At 34.5% G+C, this 15,412-nt stretch overlaps 2 protein-coding genes across 3 annotated transcripts in view; one reads left to right on the forward strand and one right to left on the reverse strand.

Moving 5' to 3' along the window:
* Positions 1-3,094, forward strand: part of LOC128232381 (doublecortin domain-containing protein 1-like) — a 30,340-nt gene extending 27,246 nt beyond the window's left edge. Inside the window, exons 37-39 of the mRNA XM_052945897.1 lie at positions 147-296; positions 519-704; positions 1,308-3,094. Of these exons, the coding sequence (XP_052801857.1) occupies positions 147-296; positions 519-704; positions 1,308-1,403 (432 nt within the window). The 3' untranslated portion in view covers positions 1,404-3,094. The remainder of the gene's footprint in view (positions 1-146; positions 297-518; positions 705-1,307) is intronic.
* Positions 3,095-4,209: 1,115 nt separating this feature from the next.
* LOC128230056 (putative phosphatidate phosphatase) lies at positions 4,210-13,249 on the reverse strand. 2 transcript variants are annotated; one of them, XR_008260154.1, is made up of 8 exons: positions 13,200-13,249; positions 12,056-12,153; positions 11,662-11,813; positions 11,145-11,452; positions 10,779-10,836; positions 9,438-9,614; positions 5,156-6,409; positions 4,210-5,068 (listed from the first exon to the last, which is right to left on the reverse strand). XR_008260154.1 is itself a non-coding variant. In XM_052942052.1 (7 exons), exons 2-7 carry the CDS (start codon positions 12,126-12,128, stop codon positions 6,269-6,271), a joined length of 909 nt encoding a protein of 302 aa, XP_052798012.1. In that variant the 5' UTR covers positions 12,129-12,153; positions 13,200-13,249; the 3' UTR covers positions 4,210-6,268. The 2 variants fall into 2 exon arrangements, 1 of the variants encoding a protein (XP_052798012.1); XM_052942052.1 differs by having other exon boundaries at positions 4,210-6,409.
* Between the last annotated feature and the right edge of the window lie 2,163 nt (positions 13,250-15,412).

Here is a 15,412-nt window from a genome sequence, read left to right on the forward strand (position 1 = left end):
ATGTCAGTTCATCCTTAAATTTTTTGAAATGTTTTTTTTTTTTTCATTATTTTGAAAACTTTATAAAAAAACATTAAGACATTTCATAGCACTGCACTGATATATAATAACACATCCCATTCATAATTATTTTCTGTGTTTAACAGAAGCGTGTCCAGGTGTACCCTAATGGTGAGTCAATTGAGCGTACCACATACATCTGGGGGGACAGTTTCCAGCAGCTCCTCGACAACGCTTCTATGCGACTCAACCTCTGGCAACCTGCCAAGAGGCTCTTCAATATGGAGGGGAAAGAGGTGGGTGGAGGAATACTCTTACATTTATCTCTCTAAAAGTTTGGTTAATTAGTACAAGAATTATTTCTTTTAAAAGGCTTTGAAAGACCACAAATGGTTTAAAAAACAACTCTTTTTTTTCCAGTATAGCGCACAAATGAAAATTGAAACTGATAGGCGTATTATATAAATATAATTATGCTATGTTTCATATTGACCTTCATTTGGTCTTTTCTATATCAGGTGACCCAGTTTTCGGAAATCCAGAAGGATGAGCTACTGTGTGTGTCAACAGGTCGCCCATTCAAACAGAACCAGTCTAGCCGACTTGACGTTGAGATCAAGGCCAACTGGTCCCGGGCTCACAAGCAGTATGGGGCCACAGCAACTGATGTACATGTAGAGGCCCCTGTCAATCCTAAAGTTAATGTAAGTTTTCAGGAATTGTTCTTCCCTCTTCCAATTTAATTCAAATTTTCTAATTTGTATATAATGCTACCATCAAACTTTAAAAGTGGAACATTTCATCACTTTCTTAAGGTATTGCATCATATGCATTGCTTAAATGACTGTTCACTGTTTTGATTAGTTTTTTAAACACTCTATATTTCAAAATGTATGACCATGCAGGTCCAACCAAGTATGATAGGATCTTTCTTTGAGGTAAATCTTATGTACCTTCAAAAGAATGGGCAATTGTGATACTATTGTAATCTGTAATGTGATCAGTGTTATACTTGTCAGTATTTTATATTGTGTTTTGAAAAGTATACCACCTGCTTCAAGTTTTAAAGTTAGAGATTCTGATGGTTATCAATCTTTTACAATCTCATCCAAAATTTATGAAATCAAGTTACCAATTAAATGACTGTTACTTTCTCCTACAAGTTTAAAATCTAGCTACAGTAATACACTTAATGAGATATTGCAGAATGCAGTTAGTCAGTATGGATGGTTGGAGTGTTAAATTATATTTCCCTCAAGTAAAACTGTTATACTTATTACGTTGTAATTGTTTCTTCTCATCTGCAGGTGGATCCATTTGGGCCTCCAGCCCTGGCTCTGCCACTGAACAATCAACCCAAGCCGATCAAATCCAGGTCAGAGTCACCGAAGGCCTGCTGCTAGGTCCTCACCTGCACCCTCCCACACACACACACGCACGCACAGCTGCAGTAACTTCTAAGCCATCTTCGCAAACTCTGAGAACATTAACTTACATTACGGAGAACCCCTGATTGATTCAGCTCATCAGGGGAAGTTACACAGTGTACCAGACCAAGCTTACCCAGCAGAGAGGACTGCCCTCCCTTGTAGTCATAGCAACTAGAGAACATGTCTGTTCATGTAGTCTGTGCTGAACATTCTGTCTAACGCACATCTTTTTTAGTGCTTGGATGTGACTTTTTTGACTTGACGTTTTTAATTTTGAAAGTGTTTAGTGTTTTTCTAAGTCAGTCTTTCTCGTTCATTATACCATATTATTTGTTGAAGGAGCTTTGCTTATTTCACTTATAAAATGTAAAATCTGTAAAATAGATATTCAGAGCAAACCTTAAATAAATGCTTGAATAGTTACTGGTTATGGTTAACACAGATATATTGCTTCGTAGCATTTATGGAAAGGTTTTGTACTAGCAATAGTGTTCATATATTGAACTTACCATACTTATCTGTGATAGGACATATTTATATTGTCTGTTTATGATGATTTTATATGCTATGTTATGATAGTCTTATTGAAATTATTAAAAAAATTGCTCATATACTGTTGTGATGTACTCATTAGTTAATATGGATAGTACGGATCCTGTTAAAGCTAGAAAAATTTAGAGCAGCTGATTATGGCACATACATTTGTATACGCCTGCCTATATGTGATGTCAATGGATATGAGAATATATTTTATTATAATGTTTGTGGTCTGGACTTGAATGATATGCTTTACCATGAGGTTTGTAGTCTGGACTTGAATGATATGCTTTATTATGAGGTTTGTAGTCTGGACTTGAATGATATGCTTTACCATGAGCTTTGTAGTCTGGACTTGAATGATATGCTTTACCATGAGCTTTGTAGTCTGGACTTGAATGATATGCTTTACCATGAGCTTTGTAGTCTGGACTTGAATGATATGCTTTACCATGAGGTTTGTAGTCTGGACTTGAATACTTTGCTTTATTATGAGGTTTGTAGTCTGGACTAAAATTATATGTTTTATTATGATTTTTATAATCTGGACTTGAATTCTTTGCTTTACCATGAGGTTTGTAGTTGCTTTTTGTTAGTTGATAGGAATGTTGCAATAGCATAGAATGCATTTTTGATTTTCATTTTGTAAACATCTACCATTTTCTGACAATATTTTTATCAATAACTCTTTATAACAAGGTTGTTGGTTAGTTGCTGAAAAATTTAGCATTTTAATATTGCTTTATACACATACTGTATTTGTTGATAAGGGTAAGATCCAATACAAAAATGTACTCTGTTTTTTACATATCACTTTTTGTCGGCTTATGCCCCCATTTTATTTAACTGTCCTTTTATAATACCAGTAAAGCAACTCTTTGCAGCTGTACTGTTTAAGGGGTGTTACCGGTAATGGATTTTCATTACAAAACTTATCCTAGGAATCATAAGTCATTTTAATTTAATTTGTGATATCTTTTTTATATACATATTTATATGGATATTTTTAGAATTTTAATTTTAATCTTGATCTGTACATTCCGTCCTGCTCTGTTTTGTTTTACCTGTGATTGTTCTCTGTACACCTAGACATTTTGTTTAAATGTAGAAATAAAGTCTGAAAATATTCCACTGTTATTTTGTCTTATACCATAGATCATCTGGTAAGTTGTAAGGGTCATTATACAATTGTGTGTATCTAGAATCATAGCTAAATGAAAAACTTAATGGTTTCTAAGATCACTTGGACCATAGATGATTTTCGTTTATTAGTTGGTTTAAAATTCAGACTTTAAAAAACAGGAGGAGGGAAACAATAGAAAAAAAAAGATTCAAAAATATTCAATTTGTGCCGGTTTTCTTCCAAGATTATACCGGTAGAAATTTTTGGGGAATTTATCCTCAATGAGAAAACAATCATTATTTCATAATTTGATTTTGTAAAATTAATTTCTTGTTCTATTCAAGTTGAGATTGTGAAAATACATGTATGACAAAATATAGTGTATGGTCAATATGGTCCATTTAATGAAAACTCAGTCCTTTAAAGCAGCTTTGGTTTCAATGAGTCGATGATTTTGTTTCAGCTGAAATATGTTTGGTGTTCATCAGAACACATGCATTAGCTCTAGTGTATGAAGATGGTTTAATAGCTTTGTGTGACAGTAAAGCTAGACCTATAATGTAACTCCTACACTACACATGTCACCATAATGTGGTGAATATTATATTGTGAACATTATTCTATCTTAAAATTTTGCAACATTCAGAAATACAATAAGGTAACTCTGCCTAAGATTTTACATAGTTTTTGACACCACATGAACTAGTTTCTAAGTAATCCTAGAGTTGATCAAGGAAACGTTCTGACAAAGTTTTGTGAATATTGGTCCATAAGTAATGTCTCGAGTATGTTCTAAATATTTCTCAAGATTTGTCCAAGTGACCTAGTTTTTGACCTCATGTGACCCACATTTACAACTGTTCAAAACATTTATCAAGTGGGACAATCTGTTTAAAGATGGGCAATGCCATAAAAATCTCCCCCTCCCAAAACTTTTGTTTTTTTGGGAGGTAATAATACTGCAAGAGTAGGCCAAAATGGGCCAGGCTGAAATGGTAACTTGGTAAAATTGAGCCTGATACCAGCTATGTTTAGCGAGCCGGCACATCTCCAGACAGTCTGACTACATGATTAAAGCAGGATCACACTGGATCACACTTAAGACGCCAATCATAATTGTTTAAAATTTATTTTAAAACTAAAAATATGAAAGTATAACAGTATAACAAAAACATGCAGCAGAAAATACAAATCAATAGATGAAAACATCAGAGTACATTTACAACAGGTTTACACATTATTTTTAATATCTTTGTAAGTGACAAAAACTTGTAAGATGGGACATTGCGAATCTATTTTTATGCAATTACAATTGAACACACTTAATGAAGGTAGTTAAAGTAAAACTTACAAACATATATATAACTGTATTAAGGTAACATTACAAAATAAATTGCATCAATATTGATATTGTAGCAGTCATGAATACAAAATGAAAACATAAGGACAATATACACAAATAACTGCACAAAAGATGAAGAAATAAGTTCCATTGTTTTTAAGTACATTGAAAAGTTGGATTGATGACACTTTTTTATTGTTAATGCTGTATGAATGGAGGAGGGCAGGTATGCAACCTCCCGGAAAATGTTCAAGCATGACCTCCTGTGTCCATACAGTGTGAGGAAAGGAAAGAGTGTGATCAATACGGTATGTGCATCAAGTTTCCTCCATAGATTCAATAGATCACACGGATATATTTTTATTCACCATAAATGGACGATTTGACTTATAGCAGCCCAGGCACAAAAATTTGTTTATCATTGTAAGCAAAGTCTCAAATATGCATGACTAGAAAGAATTATTCACCAGCCATGAAAAACATTATTTAAACAAATCCTCATCAATTTTAAGAAAGACATCTGTATAAACAAACCCACACCAATTTTAAGAAAGACATCTGTTAATGATATGGTCAAACATCGTGTTTACAATGGAAGTTGCATTACCTTATAATGAGACACTTCAACACTATTACCTTATAATGAGACACTTCAACACTATTACCTTATAATGAGACACTTCAACACTATTACCTTATAATGAGACACTTCAACACTATCACCGTATTACCTTATAATGAGACACTTCAACACTATTACCGTATTACCTTATAATGAGACACTTCAACACTATTACCGTATTACCTTATAATGAATCTTCAAAACTATCACCTTATAATGAGTCACTTCATTACTATTATCTTATAATGAGTCCAGGGTTGTCAATATGTCGGCAATGTTGGATAACAAAAAATTGTCTACAAATACGCCGAATCGTAAGATAATGATACAGATTATCGGAAAATTTTAAACCAGTCAAGGCGATGCTCTAAATAGCAAAAAGAGATGATATAGGCGAAAAGGTCCGTTTTTAGTGGTAAGGAACATTTATTAACAAAAAAACTCGCCATCAATTTTTTTTTCCTTCCGAATTTGAACTGGCACAAACTCCATTTGAACCGTCCATTTTGGTCGGCGGCCGGTTCTTATTGACAACCCTGTGAGTCACTTAAATACTATTACCTTATAATGAGTCACTTAAATACTACTACCTTATAATGAGTCACTTAAATACTATTACCTTATAATGAGTCACTTAAATACTATTACCTTATAAAGAGTTACTCTATGCGGCACTCTTCTACTAGATTTAATAACATCTTTAACAAAAATATCACAGAAAAATCCAGAAAATATCTCTTATAATATATCAGAAATGAGTAAACACTGATCATGTACAAACAACACGTCAGATCTATTGTTAATAAGGATGTGATCAAAGGATAAATGCAAAATACATTAACGCGATACAAAATACATTAGTAGTAATCATGAATAGTTTTATGTATTTTTAATTGATAATGGTACTGGGAGTTTTTTTAAACCTGAAATGATTGTGTTTAGGTTTCTGGTACTGTATTTCCAATTGAAACATCACCGTCAATAATATGACAACTTAGGCTTTGTTATAATCAACAATTAACATTTAAAGCCCACAAAAACAATCTAGCGAGCTTACATCATTTCAGTAAAGCAACAACATTTACAATATGTCAACTAGCATCCTTTCAAAATCAAACGACTTCTCACATTTTTGACTGATAGAAATGTATCCATATAAATATCAAATCAATAAATTTAAAAAGAACTTGAGTACATTTAAACATTGAATCTGATCAGAGGTTGGTGTCAAATTTTGTCATGTGGGCTTTTGGATCTATCGGGTCCCCCTGGGGTGGGGATTTCATACCCCTGTAGCTGTTACATTCCTTCTCTCTTGTTGGTTGCAGAGTGAACAGGTCTGACACACAGTATGCCTGAAAAATGGGGTAGACATATAGAAACATGACAGCGCTATAGCCACACCAGGCCATGCACACACCGAGGCAGCTGCAGAGTATACAGGTCTGACACACAGTATGCCTGAAAAATGGGGTAGACGTATAGAAACATGACAGCGCTATAGCCACACCGGGCCATGCACACACCGAGGCAGCTGCAGAGTGAACAGGTCTGACACACAGTATGCCTGAAAAATGGGGTAGACGTATAGAAACATGACAGCGCTATAGCCACACTGGGCCATGCACACACCAAGGCAGCTGCCTTGGTTAATTTGCAGAGCAAACAAAATAAAATGAATAAGAAAAAATGAAATGAAATCAACTTCTGTAATCGAGAAACAACTAGAATGTTATATTTAATTATGGTAAATGCCGTTGCAAATGCATTGAGGCAGGTCAAGGCATTTAACACTGCTGACTATGTACAATTGATCAAACCCTACAGTGGCGCTTTTTGCTCGCACACTGACATCCGATCTATGTACATAATGGGACTACTTAATGTTGAAATGATTCCAAAAGACATATTGATGCGGTAATGGCTTAAGTGATATTTTTGAAGTTTGTAATGCTGAATCAATAAATGCGTCGTTCAACACAGCCTTTTCTGATAAAATAAGCAAAAACTGGATCGGGTTTTTTTTGGCCATAATTGATGAACAAATTTCAAAACATCTGAAAAGAAGTCCAAAGAATGCAAAGTATACATCGGCCAAATCTAAAATGAGATAATTACATGTACGAGGTGACTCATATTGGTGATTATATATGTGATAAAATTGTTGTTGTTTTTCTAACTCCCAAATATTGGCATCATGACAGACTGTTATAAGTGTTAAACATAATAATAATAACTAGAAGCTCCGCAATGCGACGAAACCAGGTTTTTGTTATGGGGAATCAGAAATTATAGCCAATTAATTTGTTGTATGACTTTATCTTTACTTTTATCAAAAAGAGACGTAACTGAAAATTACTGTTGGCGGAAACCATTTTTCTATTTTTAGTAATAGTGACCTTGACCTTAGCCCCTCCCCACTCAAAAGCAATTCCAAGCTAGCTCTTCACATAAGCTACCTACACACTAAGTTTCATCAATATTTATCAATGTTAACTTATGTTATTGGGCAGAAACCATTTTTCTATTTTTAGTAACAGGCGACCTTGACCTTAGCCCCACCCCCCTCAAAAGCAATCCCAAGCTAGCTCTGTACATAAGCTACCTACACACCAAGTTTCATCAATATCGGTCAATGCTAACTAAAGTTATTGGGCAGAAACCATTTTTCTATTTTAAGTAACAGTGACCTTGACCATTTTTCTATTTTAAGTTAGGCCTAAAAAAAAAAATTGTTTGGTTAGGGTTACATCCTTTTCAAAAATAGGTAGGGTAGGTAGGCTTTCTATTTTTTTTTATTTTTTTTTTTATTAGGCTTTATATAAGAATATCATTTTTATCATTGGAGAATGGTGTTAAAGTTATCTTCTGTATAATAATTTAAGGTTTAAACTACATTGAAAAGCAATTAAAAAAAAAACGAAATTTTTTTTTTTTTTTTTTTCAAACTGACTATAAAAACGGTAGGGTCGGCGCCTTTTCGGTAGGTAGGGTCGGGTAACCCGAACCAAATGTATTTTTTTTTTAGGCCTTATAGTGACCTTGACCTTAGCCACTCCCCACTCAAAAGCAATCCCAAGCTAGCTCTTAACATAAGCAACTTACACACCAAGTTTCATCAATATCGGTCAATGCTAACTAAAGTTATTGGGCAGAAACAACTTTTCTATTTTAAGTAACAGTGACCTTGACCTTAGCCCCTCCCCCCTCAATAGCAATCCCAAGCTAGCTCTTCACATAAGCTACCTACACACCAACTTTCGGTAATATCTATCAATCCTAACTTGAAGTTATTGGGCAGAAACCATTTTTCTATTTTTAGTAACAGGCGACCTTGACCTTAGCCCCACCCCCCTCACAAGCAATCCCAAGCTAGCTCTTCACATAAGCTACCTACACACCAAGTTTCATCAATATCTGTCAATGCTAACTAAATTTATTGGGCAGAAACCATTTTTCTATTTTAAGTAACAGATATCTTGACCATTTTTCTATTTTAAATAATAGTGACCTTGACCTTAGTTCCTCCCCACTCAAAAGCAATCCCAAGCTAGCTCTCCACATAAGCAACTTACACACCAAGTTTCATCAATATCTATCAATGCTAACTAAAGTTATTGGACAGAAACCATTTTTCTATTTTTAGTATCAGTGACCTTGACCTTAGCCCCACCCCCTCAAAAGCAATCCCAAGCTAGCTCTTCCCATAAGCTACCTACACACCAAGTTTCATCAATATCTATCAATGCTAACTAAAGTTATTGAACAGAAACCAATGCCCGCCCGTCCGCCCACCCGCCCGCCCAACGACAACCTCATTCTAATAACCCGGTTTTTGTTGAAAACCTGGTTAATAATAAATGACTGTTATAAGTGTTACAGAACAGAGGTGTTTTTGTGCGTGGTATATAGTGGGTAAATCAGTGAAGATGTTGTTGAGTTATCAAAGCTGAACAGTAATCATCTATGTCATCAATCTAGTCTGTTAGCAAAACACTAGTTTAAAATTATTATAGAGCGCCCAAAAACAAAGAAACATTAGGTCTGGCAGAACTCATGAGTGAAATAATGATTGGTTCATATAGTTTGTTGGTGATGTAAAGAGTGCTTTAACTAATTTATATGCTGAAATTGGCTTTCTTCACATAAGTTACCGTAGTGGCATTTCCTGCCGAATGAAAATTCTTTAGAACTCAGCATACTGGGGTATATTATATATTTAACACATTTTTTCCATAACAGTAATATACATCTCGATCCTTGTTTAGTTTTTTTCAGGAAATAAAGAGGTTACCCTATAACACATCGTAGTTTATTTAAAAATCACGAGGAGCTGGAATGTGGATTCTACATGTGGATAATAATGAGCATCTTCCCACTTACAATGGAGAATGCAGTGACTGCTCCCACAAGGGCACCACCTATGACATCAGTGGGATGGTGCTTGTTGTTCATCACGCGACTAAGGCTCGTGTACCATGCCATCATGAGTAGTACAGCTTGCAGCAGGGGGCGGAAAATATAATGTTTAAGGAATGTTGTTCTGCGCTGGATGTATATCTGAAAAAAAAATGAAGAAAAAAATAATTAAGTTACCGGTAATTAACTACTATTTTTACATTTTTAACGAAAGCTTTACATAGCTTCAACTGCGTATATGATAACTGATCATGAAAAACTAATGGCCAGTTTGTTTACTTGAACTGCAAATTATTTACTCAGGGTTAATTCGCATCTGTGTTTTTCTTAAGGCAAATAATCATGCCACGAGGAAACTTACCCATTAGCGAATTATTCGAGTGTAGAATTTTTGCCCATTGTTTCTTAATAACTTGAGAATTATTCGCGGTAGTTTTCTGTTGTTTTAATATCCTGGGGTATAGCTGCATTATTTGAATGATGTGCTTGTAAAATCATTCAAAATGGCTGATTATTGGATGATGTTCAGATGAATAAATTAGTTTGAGTGATGTCTAGAATGTTAATGATGTAACAAGATAAATTAAACTATAACTTAGAAAGTTTTTAATTGACTTAATTTTAACTTTGTTATTCAATACCATTTTTTCTGTCAAATAACATAATATATCGAATGACCAAGCTCATTTTAAAATAGAACAAAATATGATATTTAATTAATTCACCTTTTAATACTTGAAGTAATGATTGAAAAACAAATGCATATATTTTATATCTGTCTTGACAATATAAAACAATTTATATATGATGTTCATGCTACTGGCAAATCATTTGATATAAAGTATACCATAAATATGCTATATTTATTTGTTCCTATACATTTAAGTATTTCAATTTAACAATATGGTTTAAAAGCCTTAGGTTTGTATGAATTTAACGGTTCCAACTCACTCTCTCACTTCCATTTCTTGAGTATGAGGTCTTTTAGTTTTTCACTACATTTCTTACTCCTTAAGGACCCCTGGGTACATGCATACTCTTTTTTTTTAATGAATACCCAGAGTTAATTTGCGGGTAGAAAAACTGGCCATAAGTATTAACTTCTAAAATTTATAAAAAATTTGGACAAGGGTATCATTTTTAAGAACTTAGGTTCTACAGCAGTTTAAAGTAACAATTGCACTGTTTTTACATATACAACAAATGTTTTCACAGCTTTGTACAAGATAAACTAGACAGCATTTTGATTAATTACAGGATGAGGTAGAAGATCATAAAATAAGACAAGATTATCCATTTACTTACAATTAGGTATACGGCAACATAGGTAGAGAAAGAAGCATGGCCAGAGGGAAATGACTTCCTGAAATATTATTTGCAAATAATTGACAATTAATGCACAAAAAACACTTGAGAATTTACCTATCTATTAATGTACAGAAGATAAATGATATATATCAAACCTGAAATATCAACACATATAACGCCTGATGTATTCATGTATATATATATATATATATATAAATATATATATATATATATATATATATATATATATATATCGAATGATATTAATTCAAATTTAGTTTGATCAACTATATTACTTTTAGAATAGAAAACAGATAACCACATTGACTTTCTTCTTCATAAAAGATAGAGGTCTTTGCTTACCTTACTTCATCAATTAAATCTGGCCTGTCACCGGTACACTCAAAGTCCACAATGTATCCTGATGAACAGTCCACCTTTGTAAAGTTAACCTGACATACATCAAAGAAATGAGGTCGCAACCGCCCAATACTGAACTTCCCAATGTCAGCAAAGATGTGTTCAACTGCTGCTCCAAATATAAATGGTACAAGTGACAAGTAAGTGTCTCTTACAAATACCACAAGCTTTCCATATTTCGTTATGTCCATTTGCTTATGAAGATCTTTTTTGGAAAATTTGAACACCAACAGGGCTTCTATGATCAGCATCTGTAAAGACATAACAAAAATAAAATATAACAAAAATAAAACATTTAACAATGCTACTGTTTGTTTTGCTGTTATTGTTCAAACATGGTAAAACAACACCTTACATATAGTTCAATAATAAACATAAAAGTCACTGTTAAAGAGCAGTTAAAAAATATTTGTAGCTGTTCATCAATCACATTTACATGAACATGCCACTTAAAACTTACAAGGAATACACCTAGCGAGAAGCCAATGCCGTAGAGCATGCCCGATGTAACCGTGGAAGAGTGGAAGGGGTACATGAGCGTCTGGTCATCGCAGAAAAATCCCCGCTTGTATGGCTCACCTACCACCTTGAACAACAGCAGGATGATCCCACCTGGTAGTAAACAATTATAGGTCTATAAGAATTAAGGCTCTGTATTAATCAATATAATAACTAGTTTATAATACAATTGCTCATTAGATTATATGTTTTTATGGCATTGACAAAAAGTCTGACTGTACATTTATTAAACTGCATTTATTTGAATATGCAGGCCTCTAAACCATTTCCCAGCACTTTTTAATAGGTATTCACTGAATTTCATGTATAAAGACCTTTAAAGAGGTATTTCAAACCTGTTCCAATAATAGCCACATCAGAAACCACCCTCCATATGATGGCTCTTTTCCCTTCTAATAACATTTTCATACAGGCTCTCGAGCAGCTGTTTGTTCTATAAAATAAAAATTCACATAATCTTTTGCCTGCTATGGGTGCGTCGTAGACAGTTACTGTTATGCACCAGTCAATTGTAACCACAGCCCCCCTAGGTCCAGGGAATAGCGGGGACTTTGACTTTTGGTCCAGCCAACCCCAGATAAAATCTCCGCCCTGCGGGAACGAACAGATGGTAAAATCCCCGCCAAATGCCCCTGCACCCCAGGGACCCTAGGTTAGCCCAATCCCCGCTATATTTTTGCGAAGACAAAACCACCACATTTACCCGGCACTGCGGGGGCCACCTAGAAGGTTAAAACACGGCCCATTTCCCCGGCTTTCCATGGTATACCCCCAGACCTGGGCCATGGTAACAATTGACTGGTGCATTACAGTATATGCAAATGTTGCTGTTATGTGTTTGTTAAAGTAAGTAAAAAAAACTTAATTAAACAAAGTTTAAAATAAAAGTTGCTAACATAAAATCTATGAACGAGTCCCACTCACTGTAAACATTCTTTTGGATTTTTTCTTAGTTGTCTCTTATATTATTTAATATATTTCAATGAAATTCAGAGTTAATATTTTTTAGATTTCACAGCTGACAAGGTATCCAAATGATGGTGAATGGTCCCTGCAAAATACGAAATTGTGAATACCTTACAATATTTCAGCCAAGAAACAAAGCAAAGACAACGCCCTTTTTTTAAGATGCTGACAATGAAAGTGCAGTAAACGGTTGTCAGTTCTTATAGATATATCCTGTACTGTATCCTCAAACTCAAAGCTTAAATACTTGAAGGAAGAAAATGACACATCGCGAATTCATGTGAATTTTTTTTGTTATTTGATAATCTTCATTTGAGTTGCCCTAATTGATGAAATTATTAACTGACAGTTAATGAAGGAAAAATATATAACATTCGCGAATTCATGTGACAAAACAGTTTTATTTGATAATTTTCATTTGAGTTGCCCTAATTGATAACATTATTCACTGACAGTTAAACATATGATAATAATGAAAATAATAATGAAACAAACAAATAACAATTTGTTTACTGTAGGCTAGTATCTGAACTCCACAACGTAAAAATATTTAAGGCTCTAAGTCTAACTGTAATTTATCATTTTGACAGGTAGTAGGAGTTACATCCCCTTACACTATCATTTATGAAATAGGAATACGCAGGGAACCAGACAAGCGAGTTACCCGTGATTATGTGACGTCATTACAACGTTTCCACAGAGAGCGTTTACTGCACGAAAGTCTCAATTAGGTAAATATTATAATTAGTATGGACAAGAAAGTTGGTTTAATATAGAATAGACATTATAGTATAGTTGGTATACATATTCGAAAAATTCACAAAACAAGTGCAATGATATGAGCACGTACACAGAGTTCAGACATGAGCACGTGCACAGTGCTCACAACCACGTGCTCAGTGCTGTCTGTTTGCAACCTTGTGATTCATGAATCTATGTTTGAGAAGATGAAAACCAGAGAATGTTTGAATATAGACATATATGTACAATTTTTAGCTCAACTATTCAAAGAATATGGAGAGCTATACTACTCACCCAAGCATCGGCGTCGGTGTCGGCGTTGGCATCACACCTTGGTTAAGATTTTGCATGCAAGCACACATAGGTTAATATCTCAGCAACTACTTGAGGTATTGCATTGAGACTTTATACAGTGGTACTCAACCTTTCAACCTACTTAATTAACCAAGTTAAAAAAACTTTAATTTGCATTTAATGCAAATAATAGGCCTTTATTATTCGACTTAGAAATTCTGGTTAAGGTTTTGTGTGCAAGCACACAGGTTAATATCTCAGCAACTACTTGAGGTATTGCATTAATACTTGATACAATGATACTCAACCATCCAACCTACTTAATTAACCAAGTAAGATAACTCTTGTTTGCATTTAAGGCAAATAATTGCCTTTTATTATTCAACTTAGAAATCATGGTTAAGGTTTTGCGTGCAAGCACACATAGGTAAATATCTCAGCAACTACTTGAGGTATTGCATTGAGACTTTATACAATGGCACTCAACCATCCAACCTACTCAATTTACCAAGTTAGATAACTCTAGTTTGCATTTAATGTAAATAATTGCCCTTTATTATTCAACTAAGATATTCTGGTTAAGGTTCTGCGTGCAAGCACACATTTAAGGTTAATATCGCAACAACTTTTTGTGGTATTGCATTAAGACTTTATACAATGGCACTCAACCATCCAACCTACTTAATTTACCAAGTTAGATAACTCTAGTTTGCATTATATTCAAATAATGGCCCCTTTTTTAGACATAGCAGTTCTGGTTAAGGTTTTGCTTGTTACCATTTTTAAGTCAATTGATACCTCAGCGAATACATCATGTATTGCATTGAAACTTTACACACATATGCTCCCAACCATTTAAACTTCTTCTTTAATCAAGTAAGATAACTCTTTCTTTCATATTATATAATTTTTACCCCTTTATTATACAACTAAATTCTGGTTAAGGTCTTGCATGTTAGCACACAAAGGATAATATCTCAGCAATTACTTGATGTATTGCATTGAGACTTTATACAATGGTATTCAACCACCCAACGTAATTGAATAACCAAGTTAGATAACTGTATTTTGCAAATAATGGCCCTTAATTATTAGACTAAAAAAATCTGGTTAAAATGTTCCATGTAAATACATTTATGTTAATATCTCAGCACATCATGTATTTCATTGAAATCTAATCTAACAGTGATCCATGCATGTTTCGCCAAAACTTTTCAATCCTTACACTGAAAAGCGGCAGAATAGTCGAGCGCGCTGTCTCTGTGACAGCTCTTGTTATATAGCAGGTTTATTATATTAGGCAAAAAACATTCTTAGATTCTACTTATGCACCAGTCAATTGTAACCAAGGCCCCCCAGGTCCGGGGAATAGCAGGACTTTGACTTTGGGTCCAGCCAAGCCTGGCTAAAATCATTGCCCTGCAGAGCCAAACTGATGGTAAAATCTCTGCCTAATGCCCCCGTACTCCTGGGACCCTAGGTAATTAAGGCCCATTCCCCGCTATATTTTGCGCAAAGACAAAAAACACTGCATTCACCCGGCACTGCGGGGCCACCTGGAAGGTTAAACCACGGCCCATTTCCCCGGCTATCCCTGGTATACCCCCGTGACCTTGGGGGCCATGGTTACAATTGACTGGTGGAAGTTGGGCCTGACCAGGAGATGACCCTTATTGATTTTAGGAGTCAAT

The sequence above is a fragment of the Mya arenaria genome, chromosome 4, assembly GCF_026914265.1.
Source record: "Mya arenaria isolate MELC-2E11 chromosome 4, ASM2691426v1".
NCBI lineage: Eukaryota > Metazoa > Mollusca > Bivalvia > Myida > Myidae > Mya > Mya arenaria.